General features: G+C 40.9%; 2 protein-coding genes and 1 pseudogene across 2 annotated transcripts; 1 reads left to right on the forward strand and 2 right to left on the reverse strand.

Annotated features, from left to right (window-relative positions):
* The first annotated feature begins 37 nt into the window (after positions 1–37).
* Positions 38–7,489, forward strand: LOC145494700 (zinc finger CCHC domain-containing protein 9-like). The gene is made up of 6 exons (XM_081474263.1): positions 38–192; positions 345–715; positions 883–1,030; positions 5,899–5,988; positions 6,324–6,398; positions 6,670–7,489. Exons 1-6 carry the CDS (start codon positions 120–122, stop codon positions 6,804–6,806), a joined length of 894 nt encoding a protein of 297 aa, XP_081330389.1. The 5' UTR covers positions 38–119; the 3' UTR covers positions 6,807–7,489.
* A 99-nt stretch (positions 7,490–7,588) lies between these two features.
* On the reverse strand, positions 7,589–10,980 carry LOC145494670 (uncharacterized). The gene is made up of 2 exons (XM_081474216.1): positions 10,905–10,980; positions 7,589–10,023 (listed from the first exon to the last, which is right to left on the reverse strand). Exons 1-2 carry the CDS (start codon positions 10,969–10,971, stop codon positions 8,543–8,545), a joined length of 1,548 nt encoding a protein of 515 aa, XP_081330342.1. The 5' UTR covers positions 10,972–10,980; the 3' UTR covers positions 7,589–8,542.
* A 2,104-nt stretch (positions 10,981–13,084) lies between these two features.
* Positions 13,085–14,131, reverse strand: LOC145494694 (uncharacterized; annotated as a pseudogene).
* Positions 14,132–14,187: the final 56 nt, after the last annotated feature.

The raw sequence follows: 14,187 nt of genomic DNA on the forward strand, positions 1-14,187 counted from the left end.
ATGTGCGCCAAAGTTGACTGCGCAATGATATTTTCAACATGGCGGACGAATCGTGTTGTGTCGCAATAAGATTTATAATGATCAGCTGTAAACTTTAACAAAAATTAGCAAGTTTATAAATGACTCGTTTTGCTCGTGCTTCAAAGAAGGCAAGTCTGGAAGCAACGCCATGGCACGAGCTTGTGAATTCAGGTGAGAATTAATTTATACTGAGGCAAAAATAAATTACACGTGTTCGAAACTCCAGTCAGACTCCTTTCAGAAATGAGTCATTCATTTAAAGATCTGTATTTCATCGTTAATTTGCTTGGTAAGAAGTCGACTGTCTAATATTTTGCTGATAGGTGGCCATGGTTTGAGAACAAACATGGCTGGGAAGAAAAGAAAGAAGAACTTAACTTCTGATGAAGAGACTGTGGCGCTCAAGATCTCTAGAAAATCAGAAAATAAGAAGATTCAAAGTGTAGGATTCGAAGATGAATCAAAAGTGAGAACCATACCTAACAAGAAAGATTTCAAGAACAGAAACAAACCAACATTCAATCCAGTAAAAGATAATGGTGGAATAATGATAAAGAATAAGAAACATGGACCCAAGAGTGACAGGTATGAACATAATATAAAGCACAAGAGCAAATCACCTACCAATGCAGGCAGGACAGAACGTTTGGATAAAAAGCTCGAGGCAAGAAGAAAGCGGAGAGCAAAAAGAAAGGTAGAGTATTGAAAACCAAATGGCTCCATGTGACTAAAACCTAAAGCACTTAGATGTCAAGTTAAAATAATGCATGCTGCATTATAGTCAGAAAACATTGATTTGTATCTTCTTCATTCAATGATAGTATAACTAATTTTCCCATGCATTTCAAAATGACAATTTAGACATGTTTCCATTGCCGTCAAACTGGACATTTAGTTGCCGAGTGCGCATTAGTTCAAGAAACTGAGATGGGTGTCGGTAACTGCTACAAATGTGGATCCAGTGAGCACACAACTAAAAACTGTACTAGCAAATCAACAAGTGATGCAGGTAAGTATATCAGAGTATGATAGTGTTTTTAATACATATCTTTAAAACCCTTCAAGCTCAGAATTGTCAACACTCAAATTGTCTTTTCTAATCACCATATATTTTTTATGGTACATGTGTTAGTAAAAGAAATATACACACATTTTCTCTTTGGTGATTGTGAGAAGGAATAAGGTGATGATCATTTCAGGAGGTAGAGTTAGAAGATGTGGCAGCCTCGTGGTCAGTGCCTTGGACTCCAGATCAATAATATTAACAGGTTGAGTTTGAGCACATGCTGGGGTCACTGTTTTGTATTCTTAAGAAGAAACCCTAGGAGGGGTACTCCTTTATGTAAAGGTTGGAGATGCTTGTTGTTTGCTTAGGGTTGTAGATCATGGATGTTCATTTTTGGTCTCATTTAGGGTGTTAAGAGTAAATGCCTATAAAAATGGACCTAAATCGCCTATCAATGGCACAAGTCGAAAAATTGATTTCGCTTGTATTTTGTCCATAGATAGGTCCTAGTGAGAATAGAAACGGACCATAGTTAGTTTCTGCTAAGACAGCTTTCTTTGGGAGAAATACGCCAAAAACGATTTCGACCCGATTGGGCTCAAAATCTACTTCCGGTTTTGCTGAATTTTCCGAATATTTGATTGCTTCGCGCTCTGCAGAACAGCTACTTGAGAATCTTTCAATGGATTTTATATTCAGTTCAGGTCTTCGTGGTATGACTGAGCGAAAAATAAAATAAATCAAAGTTAGTTTTGAGCCCGAAAAGGGATCAAACTGACACGCAAAATTTTACAGTGTGTCGCAAGAGAATTATTGCATGAAAACATCGCCATATTTTTCTATGGGCTATAACTTTAAATACCATAAAAACACTTTCTACGGGTTAAATATACACCCACCTGTTAGGCTATCAAAAAACATCTCTGGGCAAATGATTTCAAGTCGCCCGCCTGGGTCTGTGTTTCTCATAGATTTTGCCCAAAATCCGGCGTTGGAATGTAAACAGTTGCGTGACGCGGATAGCCACTCTCGAGTAAAATATTCGTTTCCAGCAATCCGATGAAAGCAATTTTTGAAATGTTGTGTAGATAAAATAATTGAAAATGTTTTTTTTGTTTGTTTTCTTTTTTTGTTTAAGTTAGTATAAGTATGTATGTTTTTTCATTTGCATTGCAGCACCCACGACATCCCTGATAAAGAACGTTTCTACAGTACTCCGGGAAATGATTTTAACACTTATTTATTTTATTGAATCACTGATAACTTACAATATAGTAGCAGTTTTAGAGATACACTTAACCAATCCTCCATGGTTTATGGCAATTGAATCATTGACTGACAAATAAAGTCAAGTGGAAATACCATAATTTCTATAAACTACTAACTGCGTGATGGCATCTCCGCTCTTCTAGCTGTGTAGAAAATTTGTACCTACACAATATGCTCAAACTCAGCTAGGAAACCCGAAATTTCTTGAATTGAATTAGCCCAGGAAGAAACTGCGTTTAAGTTTCGATCATACTGGGAAAAAATCCATCTTTTCTACTTTGGTTGTTTGATCAATTAACTGAAATTTGCGGATCATAACACTGGTAGACAAATAAACATTACAGTGGTCGATCTAGGACTAAGTTTACACTAAAGGAGTTTTTTTGGATTCGTAAAAGTTCCCGGATTCATAAATTGTAGAGTATTCGGATTAGTAGGGGTTTACAGTGAAAGGATATTTGGATTCTTAACCGTTTACACACCACTGGAAAAGTTGAAAATTTACATGGACATGTCAATTTTAATTTACAGCATGTAAATATTGATTTACATTCTTTGTAAATTACAATTTACATGTTAGGGTTTTGTAAAATAAATTTACAGGAAATTTACAGCTTTTAGTACAGCATGTAAATGTTCTATAAATAGTGATTTACATTGTTTTTGTCGACAATGATCATTTGAAGAACATGGATTCTTAACCGTTTACACATGCACGACAATAACTCCGGGAACATTCATGATGGAATGGTTAACAAGCAGTTTGTTGCCTCGACAACGAGAAACAAAATGCCTCCGAAAATAAGGCTAGGGGTAGGTTGAGACAGTCTGAAGTTTTCTTTCAACTCACTGACCATGGTACTGTTGTCCATCATGTCAGGTCCCTCCAGGTATTTATTCTGGTTTTTCTTAATATCTAGAACCGTCGAGGTTTTCGATCGTGCCATCGTCGTCATCTGCGCAGTAAAGTATAAATTGGGTTTCTGAGGAGTATGGCATTACCCATTATAAAAGTGATTACCTACACCTGAAACAGCACGAGGTGATCACCCAGCGACCGCCATCAAATGGCCATCAATGTGCCTACGACTCGACTACGACTGGATCATGTAATCTGCCATTTTCGTTCCACCACAAATTCAAAAGATCACAGGCGGAAAAATATCCAGATTCGAGAGAAAATCGTTTACACGACAAAACTCTCCAGATTCAAAAGTTTTCGGATTCAAAGTTCCCACTTTAAATTCCGAATTCAAAATCTCCGGAGAAACGACCAAACCGGGGAGTTTTTATTTCGGATTCGTCCACTTTTGTGTAAACGGCAAAATCAATCTGGCACTAAAACGTTCCGAATTCATCACGAATCCGGAACAATTTCCTCTAGTGTAAACCTACAATCCTGGCCATAAGTTGTTGGGACACCTCCCCCTTTTGCGCGCTAAATCCCTCGATTTCAACTAGGTTCTTAACGTTTTAGAACAAAAGATGAATAGAAACAAGTACAATTGACCCCCCCCTCCCCCCTAGCAATGTTGCATGAAAATGAAGCTATTCTGAAGACTAGATAGGATGTGGGAAAAAAGGAAAAAGGGACAATAGAAAGTGGTTAGACAGTTGTGTTGGAACCAAACGCGATTGCTGAAAAATCGCTATTATTGGAATAAGACGTGAATATCTATCTTCTCGTCTCTTTAGTTCGAGAATACTGTTCTAGGAGGCCAACAATTCTTGAAACGTGGCTATTCTGAAGCTATTGTCAAGGATTTTTTTTCTTCAAGATTTTTATCAACATTGACAGGGGGAGAGGGGTAGGCGGGCTTGCAGGGTTTTGGTCTTAAGAGAGGCTGCCTGTGAAGTCATCTGTCGTAACTGTCCCAACACTTTTGACCAGGATTGCAGTCTTAAATGAACAGCGAACATCCATCTTGTTGTGTTAGCGGAAGTCGGTCATGGAAGAGCGAATTTCAATGAAATATATGTATAATTTGATTAAGCAATTAGCCAAAAATAGGTTGGCCGCCAAAACAGTTTAGGGTTTAGCCTAACTCTAACCTTAAGTTTTAAGACTGAAGAAAAAAAAGAAAAAAAAGCATTGAGCATTTCAGTCGTTTGAAACAGAAACATTCGCGCACAATGAACTATATGTGTAGTACGTGCGTAACATGGAAAGCAATCCGTCCAGCACAGTAATTGTTCAAATTAACAGCTTACCGAGACACTCGCACTGTCGATGCCTCTTATTTATGATTTAAACTTTTATGATTTGTTTACTTTACTTTTTCTGACTTTTTAGCCGGAGAAAAGGCACTAAATGTGTTGGTACAAATAAAAAGGTTTAACCGAAAATCGATCCGTCGAAATCAACAAATACAAATTTAATCACTGTAGCGTTCCTTCAGATCACGTAAGGCTACAAACCAACAATATCAACTTGTCATCACACTTAACAAATGAACTTAGAATGATTTTCTTTCTAGAACTCACTCTTGTAATTAAAATGATCAAAGAAAGAACGACAAAATATTAAAGTTAAAAGTGGTCCATTATGTTTTTCTTTTTTCACCCAAATGTTCTAAGATAGCCATCTGCGGTTTGTTGGAAACGAATTATGTATTCACGGTGGACGCCCGCGTCACGCAATTGTTTACATTCTCACGGCGGTTCAGGGAAAAATTTGTGAGAAGCACAGGCCAAGGCGGGCGACTTAAAACCATTTGCCCAGAGATATTTTTTGATTTTCAAACAGGTGGGTGTATAGTTAACCCGTAGAAAGTATTTTTATGACATTTAAAGTTATAGCCCATAGAAAAATATGGCGATATTTTAGTGCTATAATTCGTTTGCAACACATCGTAATATTTTGCGTTTCTGTTCGATCTCGTTTCGGGCTCAAACGAAACCTCGATTAATTTTATTTTTCGCTCAGTCATACCATGAAGACCTGAGCTGAATGTAAAGACCATTGAAAGATTCTTAAGTAGCTGCTGTGCGACGCGCAAAGCAACCAAATTTTCAGAAAATTTAGCATAACAGGAAGTAGATTTTGAGCTCAATCGGGGCAAAATAGTTTTTCGCAAATTTCTCCCCAAAAAAGCTGCATTAGCAGAAACTAACTATGGTCCGTTTGTTTACTAGCTAGGACCAATCTATGGGCAAAAAATGAGCAAAATCGATTTTTCGACTTGTGCCGTTGTTTGGTCCATAGTTATGGGCACTGGCTCTTAAGGATGAAACACCACTATTTTTAGCTGTCAAGTCATCTTTTAGGGTTGCACTCAGAGAAATAATAAACAAAATGCTGTCTATGTAGTAAAGTGGTATCCTTTTGAGTAAATTAAAGCTTAAGCCACACCCAGATTGGTCTTGGGTAGCAGTTTAATTCAAATCATCTGACAAGCATCGCTAACATTTTTACAAGTTAGAGAATCGCCCCCCTGCCCCCATGTGCTGCATAAGAACCCTTACTGCACCTTTTTCCACCAGGGACTACTGCTTGTCATGGTGCCTTGACAAAGTGCTAGGGTACCTGCACTGGACTAGCATCCCATCCTGCATAGTGTATTTATTTCACCAAACCAATGAAATGTCTCCTTTCGACACAGCCTTCCCTTTTGCCAAGTGTTTTATCTGTTTGGAGACTGGTCACATAGCAAGAGAATGCCCTGATAATCCTAAAGGACTTTATCCAAATGGTGAGACTTATGAGTTCATATATTTCAGTAATACTTCTTTCTTCTTCTTTTGAATGCTCCACACCAAAATTAGCAATAAAAAATGGTCAATTGCTGATTGCCTGTCTGACATTGCTTTGACATAAGGCAGAAGCCATACTGTTAATTGGTGTACAGAAGAGAGAGTGGCATCCAAGGGACTTCATCTGAAGCTTGCTACTTATTACTGGTCCTTGCACTCTACAGTTGTAGTGTTTACGTTAAGACACTCTGTCTTCTCCCTTATGTCTGTTTGTTAAAAAGGGGTTGTGCCGAGTTCACATTTTGGTTACTGGTGAATTTTATCCTGTTTCCAGGTGGGGGATGTAAAATTTGTGGATCAGTGGAACATTTCAGAAGAGACTGCCCTGAACTGCTACAGCAAAACAAAGGTAGAAAATACATTGCAAACACAAATACAGTTGTTTTGCTTGTTATAATTAATTTGATCCCTTTTGATGTGAGATCACCTGTAGAATTTTTATGCCAAACACAGGCTGGTACATGTGTATACATGTATACAAGTAGGCTTGTATGTTCAGTTAAATGCAACCAAACCTGACATGCTTTGCACAGGTGTAATGCACCCATCTTCTGTAAGGCTTCTGTAAGTGGAGGTCAGTTATCCTCAATTTTAGTGGGTGATCTTTTTGCTTTCTGTAGTTTCAGTGACCACTGCACATGCTCAATATATCAAAAATAAAAAGGGACATTTTAGTGCAGATGCTGAGCTGGAGGACCTTGGAGGAATATCTCACAGAGCACCAAAGAAAAAAGGACCTCAAGTTGTCAAGTTTTAATATTTATGCTGAAGGAAAATTTGTCTCTTGTTTACATGTACATACATTTGTTCTCCTTTATGTTTCTTGTGTGAAAATGTCGTCAGTATTTGGAAGGTTGTGTAATAGATGTCACAGTTAACGTGTAAAATTTACATTAAGCACAGTCATTTAGTCCAGTCAGCTGTCCATCCAATTAGTAGTTCTTACACTGTAAAATCACCTCTGCCTGTAGCTACTTCTTCTTTTCTTTGACAAATACCGGTAATTACCTTTTCCCTTGTACACCAATGTACTATCCTTGGTATATTCTAATTTGCCACCATCAGGTACATGTACAGAACTACATCAGTTCAAGAGCAATATTTTAGCATGTAATTCTTCATTCGATATGCAATATTCATTTTCAAGCAGGCAGGTGATAAGATCAATTAAAAAATTGTCGTCGAAGAGATGTTACTGCCAAATTCTGTAAGCTGTCATTCAAAGAAGTGAACAATAGTTGGCAAGTAAACCAAGTATCAGTAAGTGGTTATGGAAAACGTGCCTTTAAATTAAACTTTGACCATCACAGACATGTTGAATATTGTTCTCCTAAAGGTTTTTCGTCAAGGCCAAGATAACACCATTGAAATCACTGTATTGTAAATAGATGCTTCGCAAATGGTTATGGTTAACCCTAATAAAAGTGGCTTTTTCTTGAACTCCTATTGCCTTAGCAGTAGCTGGAGATAAACACTCTATGTGAGTCATGCGTACATTGACTTGTAGAATACCCTTGGTCAGACACTGGCTTCAATTTACTGGCCGTGAGGAACATTTTACCTGCCTGTTTTTCCTATAAAGGTGTTCAGTTCAAAAAGTTTTGCCTGCTTGTGAAAATCTGTTGCCATTCTGCTGAAAACGTTAACAAAACCCCTCTATACAGACTATACAATATCCACTAGCACAAGCATTCAGCTGTACGTTGTTGAACATTATTATGATATTGCATAAACCTCAAGGTAGAATTAGGACATGTCCCAGCTGTGCTGTATGCAGATGCAAAGTAAATCTGAAGGGCCAAAACACTTCTGAGTCAGTTCAAACATTTATGTGTCCTTCAAGAAAGATATATCTTACAATGGTCTGGCACAGTTTGAAGTTACTGGCAAGTGCATTTGGGGGCGGAGGGTGGGGGAAGTGTTGGATTCAGAGAGCTTTCCTCTTTTGTTTCCAGCAGTGTATAAAAATGGACAGGGATTTCTGAAAGGTTGGAAAACTGTCATTAATCTTAAAGGTATTGAAAAAGGATGCAGTGTGTCTGCTGTGGCTATGTGAAAGGGACGCTGTTCTTTTTGGAATGTTGATTGAAGGATTACATTTTCTGTCAAAACCTGCTATTAATAACTAAAGGATGAGGACTTGAGATGTTGAGGTTACTCTTCAGCTGTCTCTTAACTTGTACTAAATTAGTGTTGCACCATTAATTTCTTCAATTTCTCTTTTATTTACCCAAGTGCAAGCAAATTACATTACTTAGGTCAACAACCAGTATCCTAAACCCCATTGTTACCTGAGACAAGTAAATTACTTTTGTAAGCAAAGTACTTGACTTACATTACTAACCAGTATCCTAAACCCACCATTTAATATTTTACTTTTGCTTAATTTGATTGACAAAAAAAAAATTGCTTTTTGTGTCTTGGAAAAAGACCACTATGGAAAAAGACCACTATGTTGTCATCTTGGAGAATGGCTGAGCTGTAAGGCAGCATTCAGTGGTTGACAAACCATTTCTGGCCAACTTGATCTGAACTATGTCCACGATCTATGTGCTCGCCCACGGTCCAGCAAGACATGTCTCGCAAGCCAGTTGTGGACACAATTGTGAACCACCAGTATGCACTGGGCTGGATCTTCATCTCATTCTGATTGGGTGCTGACTGCATGCTGACAGAGTTAAGAGCTTGGGCAGCCACGTGGTTTCCATCTGGAGACACAGCTAGGTTTTGAGCCTTGTATGCGTAGCCTTGCACCTCATCTCCCTGAACACAGCGTACATCTGCTCCAGCTCTGACAGCCTGTACCAGTGCATGTCGACATCCTTCAAGGACATTTCCTGATTTGCCATTTGACAAGACTTGCTCCCATGGTCTGGTGTCTATGAACCACTTCACTTTTAGCTGGTTTGTGGAATCGCCACGGTGTTTGTGCTCTCCCACGTTGTATCTTGTGGCACGAACAGTTCCTGTGGTGGAAACCATCAACCAATACCAATAGGCATTGTTGTGAAATGTAGTCAAACTCTTGCTGACATGTTTAAGGGCCTGAGCTGTGACATGACCATTACGTACAGAAAGATTGTCAGCCTCAGCAGTGTAATAGTTCCACTCTGGGATCTGAAAGCGAACACGATGACCAGACATTATGGATGATGTCAGCATGTAGCGTGATCCAGAAATTTGCCGTCCATTGCCATCGTGGAAAAAGACTTCCTTCCAGCATTCATCTGCAAACCACTCAACTGCCACAGTGTCCTGAGTGTGACCTCGTGACTGATGGATTCCAGCGGTCCAGCGTGACATGTCCCGCAATCCACGAGTAGTCACTATAGTGAACCACCAATAGGCATTACTTTGAAATTGTAAGAGGTTGTTGCCAGAGCTGGTGGTGCTTATGTGGTCTAAGGTTTGTCCAGTAACAAAGTTGACACCCTTACTGTTAATGGCGACATTCTGGAGAGGAAAGGAGTAACTTTTACTGCTGATGCAGCGGATGTCGTTACCATTCTGGACACTGCTCTCCAGTTCAGTCAGGCTACCCTGCACTTTATAGCCACTGGCTAGGTGGGAGTATGTTGGTTTGGGGATGAAGCTGTGTATCTGTACGTACCATTTGATGCTTCTTTTCACACTGTTAGTTCCACGGTGATAGTTTGAGCCCACATTGTACCTGGTCATTTGCATCACTCCATTGGTTGACAAAAAAACCCACCACCAGTAAGCATTATCTTGAAACCTGTCCCATGATGCCTTGCTGACATGCTGCAGAAGCTGAGCAAACACATGATTGCCAAACACATGCACATTGTCAGCTTCTGTACTGTAAGATGTTCCAATGATCACACGAACACGAGCCCCTGATAAAACAGCAGCCATCAGAGAATATTTGGAACCTGACAAGACATTCCCATTTGCATCATTGTGAAGTGCTAGTTTCCATGGTGACGAGCATGTGGTTTCTTTACAAGTAGAACCTGAAAGATAATGAAAACCAATATTATCATTATACCTTGTAGTAACCATGCATGTTGTGTTTGATCAATTTTACGGGCCATATGCTACTGTATGGCCTGGTATAATTTGAAGCTATTCCCGAATATCTTAATAACCTCGTCTTCTTGGTCCGCATGGTAATTTACAGATCCTTGTTTTTCCCCAGGGCCATAAATCAAAAGGGAAAACTCAGTGTGTAACTTTTGGTATGGGCCTTGAACTTGCTCAGTAAGAGGTTTTAACTGAGTATTGCTGTATGAACTAATAAGGGAATTAATTGTTTTTCAAAAATGTTTTAAGTTACCAAACTATGTTGCTGTAAAGTTTAAATAATAGAGAAATTATTTTCATTATTTTATCTTTATAATGTCTTTTTCTAAAGAGTTCACTTTTCCAAATAGAGCACAGTTTTGCCTTATGACAGATCTATGAATAATTTTAACAATTTTGGATTTAACTGTTTTATAGTTCAAAAACTAGGAGGGCTCTGACCATTCATAAATTTAAAATTTTAAGAGTAGGATTAGTTTGCTTACACCTGATCGAGTTCACAACCTTTTTAACAGCCATGCAGAGTACATGAGCAAAACAAGGATCTCCTTTGTTTGGACGTTGAATAGATAGATAGATAGATAGATAGATAAATTTAGTTATACACGGTTAAAACATCAGGCCTTAATTACAAAATAGATAATATGACGATTAAAAATGATTGTTGTGAGCAGTGGCCTTCGTTTGTGCTTTCAAGTTGAACGCAGTTCAAGATGGCTCTCTGGGAAATGAGTTTTTATATATGTTCTTGAAAGTGATCGCAGAGTGGATAGAAATACACATCGAAACTGTCTCTTGAAATTGTTCTTACCTTTAACACTTGCCCCTGAAAATCCACTAGTCAGTATCTGGACAATCGCAATTAGCAGGAGAAACATTCTCACGAGTTTCTTTATCTCAGTAGAGTAATGAACTGAGAACTTTCAAATTTACTCTGTGTTCAAGTAAGTGAGATGGATCATGTCTAACATTTTCGTCATGATGACCGATTTAGTTAAAAGCACGTTTATTCGTGTTTAAAGCAAACAGTAAGTTTGGTTGTAAATGTTTTCATTTACCCACTGGCTGTCGTACGGTCGTGCACAGCTCTAACTTTATTTCCGTCGAATGAACGTAGAACGTTTAACGATCCTCTCAATAGCTTCACGGTTGTGACGATAAATGTTGCCAACATCGAGAAACATGCGAACAATGGAAGAAAACTGAAAAAGAAAGGATCTGTTGAAGTTCAAATGAATCGCGTGACTTTTCATCGATCGTTTGCGCGACATGTGCCACGCGATCTCGGTAGTCACGCAAATACGGAATTTAATGGCTCACGCCCCGTCCACGCTGCGCCGGATAAGTTTGAAAACGCTGTTTTATTTCTCCGGTTAGGCCTACCGTCCACACTAATACAGACCGAAAACGGAGCTTTTTGAAAACACTCTTCAAATCGGAAGAATTTGAAAACGCCAGCTTGGTGTTTCAGTGTGGACGGAAAACATTTTGAAAACGGAGCTTTTCCAAAACGGTGACATCTTGATAATCATGTGATTAACCTTAAATCAAGCTTTTCTGTGGCTGGTGATTTTTGCTATTTGAAGAGTACTACCTCAGCAAAACTGACACACTGGTTGTAGGTGAAATTTGGGTGGCACGGGAGCAAGACTAGGGAGTTGGGGCCCCCCTCCTGGGGGAAATACAGATCAAGTGGTACCGGGGGTAGCCATCCTGGAATAAAAGTTCCAGACCTGCCTTCAGGGGTAGGCCCATATCCCACAGTCCCGGGGGACTGAGGGAACCACGAGGAAGAGCCCCTCCCGGGAGGAGTACGGATCAGGTGGTTCCGGTGGTAGCCACCTTGGAATGGATATTTCTCCGGACCTGTCTCCAGTGGGCTAGAGTACAGTGCAGCTAATGGGTACACTTCCCTGCCACGAAGTGGGGGCAGGACTCTTGAAAGAAATTCAGGCGCTCTGCTCCTAAAATAACGTTACAAGGCAAAGATAGAGAATGAGAGCTACTATGTTTTACTAACAGTTTAGGTACTGTTAAAATAGTAGATTGTGGAGTCTGAGTTCCACCGTCCTAACACTTTTTAAAGTGTTAATTAAAATTAGCCATTAAGGAACGCCTGCTGAGGCTGCAGATGTGGCGGCCCCGATGCGGAAGCTGTGGGAGTAGAATTTGTTGGACAGGAAGCCACATTGCTGTAGGATAGACCGGAGCTCCTTGGTGAGGCTTGAGTCGGTTAGCCATGAGCCAGATTGAGAGAACATAAATAGAGGACGTCTTGCTGGAGGCTGGGCATGGAGAATGTAGTCTTTCATAGCCATCACAGAACAGATGGGTGATGTGGACATGGTGAGGGTGGCTGTGGTGACATGGTGACATGGTGGCTATGGTGAGGGTGCGTCCTTGACGGAAAGGGTCAGATTTGGATTGTTTTATCTTAACCCGCATATGGGAAGGCGTTGGATATCCGGGTGGGTGGTTATATCATGGAAGGTGAGGTGGACCTGGAGGTTGAAGGGGCCGTTGCAAGTGAACTCACTAGCGCGTAAAGAGGCAACGAAGGCTAGGGTGAAGGCTGCCCAAAGCATAATGCGGTCTTAATGTGTACTCAGTTTAGGGCGGAGATAGTTGTAGATGACTTGGGTAGTGACAGGGAAGCGGTCGCGCCGGGTTGAGGGAGCTAGGCGTTTTATACCCGTCTGGACTTTTTGGAGGCGGTGCATTTTGTTGATACATGTATGGACTGGGAAGTTGAGCTCACGGTGGAGGTCTTAAACCGCAACCAAATAGAGTTTGACTGTGTCATATGACACTGTTTTGGCTAAGTGAGAGGCGAAGTAAATGAGAGTCAGTTCCGATGCTGACAATAGGGGGTCGGAGAGGCCCACTAATCCATGCAGGAGGTTGAAGGTTAAAAATGCTTTTGATCTGCCTGGTAGGTTCGCCTGGTGGAGGGGACGAGAGAGGCATGGAAGTGTTGCTTTAGGGAGGCTGTCAGATGTGCATTGCTGATGAAGGGATGACGCAGGGAGTGAAAGAGGCTGTGGGAGCCAGGATGCGGAAAAGATCCATCTGAAAACGGGAACGGGAGTCAGCAATAGCACTATCCAGCCAAGGGATGTGGATATAATAATGAAATCGTTAACAAGTGTAGGAGGGTGATGCTGCGGACAAGTTCCATTACCCGAGGGGACTTGGAGTGTTTGCATTGGAGTTTATGATGGCTATGACTGACTGATTGTCGCACCACATCTGGATACGCTTCCCCGACCAGGTAGGGCCCCGAAGTACACAGGCCAGGTTGATGGCGAATAACTCCTCTCATTCAGTACTGATACCCCGTTTTTGGCTTAGGGTGTGTTCGGGTAGGCAGCGACCGATAGTCCGTCTAAGGAACCCTCCATAGCCTATGGCCCCGGAGGCATCGGCGAACAGTTGGAGGTCAGGGGGATGAGAAACGTTGGAATCAAGAAAAATGCTTACCCCCTTCCAGTGTTCTAGGAATTCAATCCACATCTGAATGTCCTTACGGAAACCGGCATTTAGTTTGATGCGCCATTGGGGAGGCTGGATGCCTTTGGTAAGGTGAATGATACGTTGGAGGAAGGGGCGACCTGGGGCAATCACCCGACATGCGAATTGGAGAGTGCCTATTAGGGATTGAAGTTCCCGGAGGGTGGCTGATTTTTTAAAAGACCACTGGAGAAGGGCCTGTTTAGTACGGACGAGCTTGTCTTTTGGTAGGTGGGCCTCCATCGCATGGGAGCCTAGGAGGATGCCCATGAATTCCAGGGAGGTGGGGGAGGGGGGAGATAAGGTTTTGCCAGGGGCGATGGGAATGTCTAGCTCACTGAACAGGTGGAGGATATTGCAGAAGACGGTCGCACAGTGGATCCAGGGTGGAGCTGCCGCGATGAAAAAATCATCGAGGATTTGAATCACTTTGGGAATTTGGAGTTTGTTTTGAATAATCCACCCGAGGGCCGAGGAGAACTGGTCAAAGAGAAAGGGAGCACTGCGCAGACCGAAGGGAAGACCCATGTCAAAGAAGTACAGGCCTTGCTATTTCATCCCTAGCAGTTCCCAATCAGAAGGGT

This window comes from Orbicella franksi, chromosome 1 (assembly GCF_964199315.1).
Source record: "Orbicella franksi chromosome 1, jaOrbFran1.1, whole genome shotgun sequence".
Taxonomy (NCBI): domain Eukaryota; kingdom Metazoa; phylum Cnidaria; class Anthozoa; order Scleractinia; family Merulinidae; genus Orbicella; species Orbicella franksi.